Source organism: Antrostomus carolinensis, unplaced genomic scaffold (assembly GCF_000700745.2).
Source record: "Antrostomus carolinensis isolate BGI_N321 unplaced genomic scaffold, ASM70074v2 scaffold13235, whole genome shotgun sequence".
Taxonomy (NCBI): Eukaryota; Metazoa; Chordata; class Aves; order Caprimulgiformes; family Caprimulgidae; genus Antrostomus; species Antrostomus carolinensis.
This window is the reverse complement of record NW_010314336.1, coordinates 12,570-18,174: the sequence shown is the minus strand read 5'-3', so window position 1 is coordinate 18,174 and position 5,605 is coordinate 12,570. Positions and strand designations below refer to the sequence as shown.

Sequence of the window (5,605 nt, the reverse complement as noted above, 5' to 3'; positions counted from 1 at the left end):
TCATCCTAAGAAAAATTATTATTCTGAAAGAAGAGACCTCTCAAGGACTCCATTAAATTGACACAGAACTGTGCTACAGATATTGATTTTAGCTGGAAAAGTACTGTCAAGAGAAGAGGGGAAGGGAAAAGATTATTTTTTAAAATAATTTTATCTATGGGTCTCTGTCGTACTGGAAATAGGCTGAATACTGGAAATGAAAATGATTGCTTTAGATTGTTTTACAGTAACAGCTGTCGTTGTCAAAATAGCTACAGACATTATGCATCAGATCTTGCTGTGCAAGAATGACCAGTGCTCCACAGAGTTTGAATCTCTGCTGACTTACACCAAGTACATACTGCACAGTGCTGGTCACACGGGAAAGCAGATGGGAGGAGAAAGGAGGGAAAATAAATTATTTTTATTTGTATTTAATAAAATTTGGCCTACAGGCTTTATGTGAGTCATTACTGAACATCTGGGATTGATCATAGGATCACAAACTGGAAAGCAGTCATCTGGCTTCTAGAAATAAACACACTCAGTTCCTCTTCCACAACTTTTTTTTGTGATAAACTGCAACGGACATTTTAAGTCTTTTTAATAGTTGCAGCCACAGCATTTTTTAACTTTATAGTAAATTTCAGTATAACTTCTTCACATCACAGCATGAGATAACTGTTAAATTTCATTTAGTCCTGGACTGGCAGTAGTGTTTGGGATTGCCTTCCACAGGCACATACATACAATTAATTCACTACTATTTTGTTTCGAAATTTTATGAAACAATGGTAGTCTTGCAACTTCGATTTTTACTAGTTCCATTCCTCACAAGTGTGATGGGAGCAGCACAATACACGATGCAAGATGCAGCACTGATGAACTACATTGACCGGCGTATCCTGTCTTTAGAGGTATGTGCTAGCTGTATCATTCTGTAACACTGCTTAACTGCAAAGAGGTTTGAAAATGTATGAGTGTTCTTCTATGTGTGTGAACACAGAGCAGTTTGTATGATAAACAATAACAGGAAGACAAATTTCCAACTTTTTCAAATAAATAAGTAAAATTGTAGCTAAAACTTTAACTATAAAGATTCCTAATTATTACATCATTATTTATTGCAGGATATAATTTCATAATGTTATATTTTTATTGTTATTGCTTTTATTTTTTATTACATTAGTATTATGTATATTATATATTTCATATTAGTATACTACATATAGAATTTAGCTAAATATGTAAATGTTTATAGTACTGTCACAGTCCATCCTAGAGAACAGTATAACCATGCTGTCACCAGTAGAATTGCCATCAAGTATTAACAAGGAGATAGACTTTTATTGGGTATTTTTTCTATGTACAGATGAACCTACCTGTAAGAGCAGTTTAAGACACATTTGTACAAAATAGCAGTGTATCTGCACTTTAACTAGGAGTTGAAATAACCCCCTTACAGCTGGAAGCCTGAAATAGGTATTTGCTTTCAATTAATTATATAAAAGTACCAGTACCTGCTTCTTTTTCTGCAGTAAAAAACTACCAGTACTGTAAAATACCCTTTCATTTTGCATTCCCTTTTTTTACAAAGCTCTCACTGGTCTTAACTTCACAACACAGAAAGAACTGAAGGATTAGCCTGGTATTCTGTTCCTATAGCGTAGACTGATATTTAAATTTTATTAACCACTACAGGAATAACTTCACATGGTAATTTCCATTCATTTGGCACACATTAAAAATGATGCAATTCCACCTGTGGCATTTGGTGCAAGAGGCACCAAAGAAATAGGAAAAGGATGAAGTAGGTATTAAAGAGAATGCTTGAAAACATTTAAAATAAAGTTTTTGTAGAAAGTAATTAAACAGCTTCCTGGGGACTTATGGTCACATATAAATGGGGGGGCACACAGAAAATATGCATACTGCATTAATCATTCTGTAAACACAGACATTCCCTAGTCAAACACCACCTTAAAACAAAACATCTGAAATCTGTGCATAAAGCACCAAATCAGAACATCCAGTCTAGCAGTTAGATCTACAATTGTGTGTTTGGGCTCAATTTCCTCATCTTCTCAAAGTGTCAGTTGGGCTATTTTCAGGCCACCTATGATCTTTACAGAAGTGGCTGCATTACAACAAAGAAATTTTGATAATCTGAAACTATGTAAAAAGAAACATCAGGTTTGGGGTTTGGTTTTTGTTTTTGTTTTTTTAATACAGCCAATAATTTGACAAGGGAAAAAAAAAAATCCTCTTCCCAAACACAGAGATGTCAGTACTTCCATTTTCCATTTTAAATTAATGAAAAATAGCCACACTAGATACCGTCTTGGTCAGAAGAGCTGTATTTATGTGAAATGTTCACATTTGTAGATTTCCTGCAGAAAAAAATTGGAGACTGGTGCACTGGTGGTCCTACAGGAGGAGTTCTGAAACGTTTCTGGAAAGCAAGTCATCAGAGATCATATGCTCTTAAGTATCACCAGCTGTTAGCATCAGAGCACTTTTCCCTCTTTAGGCAGCAAAACAAAGTATCTGGGTGTCATTAACCATATCAAGAAAAAAAAAAAAAAACAAAAAAAAAACAACCCCAAAAACCAAACCAACAGTGTATTTTCATCCAGAGCTGTGAAGGCTAGTGCCAGTCTAGTATGTCCTCTTCATGTAGACATACAGTAACAGACCATTGGTTTGAATAAATGGGGTGCAGGGGATTGTAAAGGAGAGAACAGTACATTTTTTAAAGTAATCATGAATTAGGATGTAATCTATACAGAATACACATGTATACCCATGTATTTTCTTCCTGTGTTCTAACTCAAGAAGAGGCTGGAAAAATGCAACCAAGACATACTGGATTATGTGGAAGAATTCCGAGACTTTTCAAAGATGGTACTGTCACGCCTGGCAGGACTGAACAATTATAAGGCTGAGGTTAAAAGTGAAGTAGAGAATTTGCTAACAAGAATTGAACGAGCACAAAGGGACATTGACTATTTTGGATCTGTCACAGATTCTAATACTTGTATAGAAGTACATGAAGACTTGGTGAAACAGCAGCTATTTGAAGAAGAAGAAGAAAAAAAGAAACTTAAACTCATGCTTAATGCAAGTAAGAACAGTTTACTTTTCAGAACTTTGATCTGAATAAGCCAGTCCCCTAGCCAATGCATGTATGCTGATATAGGGATAACAGATTTTCACAAGTCACATGAATACCACAGATAATTGCATAGGGTTTTGTCTGTGTAAATACAAGATACTAAAAAAACCCCACAAAAAAACCAACCAAACAAAAAAAATCCCAACAAAACCACAAAACAAACCTACAAAAAAGGCATGGAAGAGGGAGGGGGAAAAAGTTCAATTCAAATAGTTATTTTGCAGATACTCTACTGCATATCAAATTGATTCTTTGGAATCTCCTTTTTATTAGAAAGTAATGTAAAAAGCCTCTGAAGGTTTGCTTTTGCAAAGTCCCAGAAAAAATGCCAGTGCATTTCAGAGTATTGGACGTATGCCAAGGAATTAGTGGTGGTCTTTGTTTTTTGGAGTGGGCAGGGGTCAAAACCTCAACTCAAAAGTGAACTCATGAGTTAACAAAAAGACTTACTCACTTTCACCATTCGCTGTCCTCCTCTGTTATTCTTTCTCTCCCTCCCCCCTCCACATACTTTATCAAGAGAGCACACTAGCTTGGCTGCAAGCAAGGCTCAGTTCTGATTTGAAAATTAAATATTAAGGTACCTAGTATGAAGAATACATCCACAATCTATACTTTTTTAAAAAAACAATCAAGTTTTTTAATTATAAGTATCTTTACCTTCAGAAAGTTGAGTTATAGATGTAAATTACATATTGTGGACATATTTGAAGTAGTCTGTTTCATTTTCATTCAAAACTGTTTGGAAATAATAAGAAAGATAAATTGCCATTTTTTTAAAAAGAGAGCTGGAAGATCTTTTGCATCATCAATTATACAATTCCACTAACTTCCACAGAATTAGACTGATGTAACTTTACAAATAAGTTTACAATTTGTTCCTTTAACTTTTCCAGCAACAGAGTATTAAGGCAGATGGTAACAGAAGCAATCATCTATTCTGCTTCTAAGCTCTAATCCTACACCAGTCGAGTGCTCTGAATATCACAATTTCTTTTTTCCATATATAGATTTTTTGAACACTCAACACTTTTTTGAAAGGCAGAAAAATTTAGGGATTTTCAAACTGCCTGTAGCAAGGACACTTCGAAAATTATATCTTTCTGAGAGTTTCAGAGGGGAAAAAAATTACTTTCCATTTTCCCCTGTTAAAAATTATTCCTTTGCATTTTATTGCAGCAGTTCATAGCAACTTTACTTTCGTCAACAGTATTGAGATGCTTGTCCCATTGAAGTCAATGGTGAAACTAGTCCCCAAGTAGATTTTACAGCACTTTTTAATAAAACTAGCAAGAGACTACTCTAGCAAATAGCAGTTCTACTTCTATGTTAACATATATTAACTGGGAGTTACAGTAATTTTTGCTGAGTCGCTCTAAAACTCTAACAAAAAATGGTTTGTCCAACTTTGTTACTGTTTTTGGTTTAAGTTCACACAGACTTGAAAAAAAACAATCAAGTAGAATCACTGTTTTTACATGTCATAGTTCACACTTCATCCTGCTTTGGGTGGGAAATGGGAAATTATCTTCTGCACATTTTGGAGTGTGATAAGAAACAGTGGGCTTTGAAGGTACCATTGGAGAAAATGTGGAAAAATTTTGGTAAACTTTTTGCTCACTGTGAATGTCTCAGTTTCTCACTCTTCCTGCAAGCTGTTACAAAAGCCAAGGAGAATTAAAAAGCTTCTCTCAGGAAGAGAGACACTATTCACAGATTTCAGACAGCAATCTGGTTATTTCTCCTGCAGAGAAAGATGTTGCTAAGGCTGGCTAGGCACTCTGACTCAACAGTTTTAAGTTTCTAGAATCTATCTAATCAATAAACATTAGTTTTAGGAAAGCTATTGTGGCTTGCTCAGGGAAAGTACACCCAGAGTGAGGACTTTAAACAAAAAATCCATGCTGCAGCAGCAGTACTCAAGAGGGTATCAGTGCACACAAATGACATAAAGGTTGCTTTCTACAGGCAACTGGAATCTTGCCACTGACTTCAATAGGTTCATATCAGGCCAAACAGGGAGGCTGGCTTTGCTTTCTCCATTTCATCTACTGCCAGAACTTCCTGCCTCAGGGCTTTGCTTGTTCTGTTTACTAAAATGGCTGCTCTTTACTTACTAAAGAAAGGCAATTCTTTAAACTTCAAAAGTTTCTCTTGTAATTTATGAGTGCGTTTGGTAAACAAGCTTGTTAATGTGCTTTGCAGTGGAGCTTTTCTTGGAAAGGATGGTCCTTGATAAAGATCTTAAGAGTCCAAATGCTTGAATCTTCACAAGCTTGGTGCTTTTTGGTCTGTGGAAACATCTGTGCAAAGTGCGTACAAAATGTAATGAAGCCAAAACTATGACTCGCTCTCTGCTGCTGCCAATTTTTACCCTCTAGTGAGGTAAACAAATACGAAATTCCATCAGTCATGCTTCTAGTTAATGAACTGGTAACGCAGACATACCAG

General features: G+C 35.5%; 1 protein-coding gene across 1 annotated transcript in view; it reads left to right on the top strand.

Moving 5' to 3' along the window:
- Positions 1 to 770: 770 nt before the first annotated feature.
- Positions 771 to 5,605, top strand: part of OLFML1 (olfactomedin like 1) — a 6,294-nt gene continuing 1,459 nt past the window's right edge. Inside the window, exons 1-2 of the mRNA XM_010167614.1 lie at positions 771 to 896; positions 2,815 to 3,103. Coding sequence (XP_010165916.1) covers positions 771 to 896; positions 2,815 to 3,103 — 415 coding nt within the window. The remainder of the gene's footprint in view (positions 897 to 2,814; positions 3,104 to 5,605) is intronic.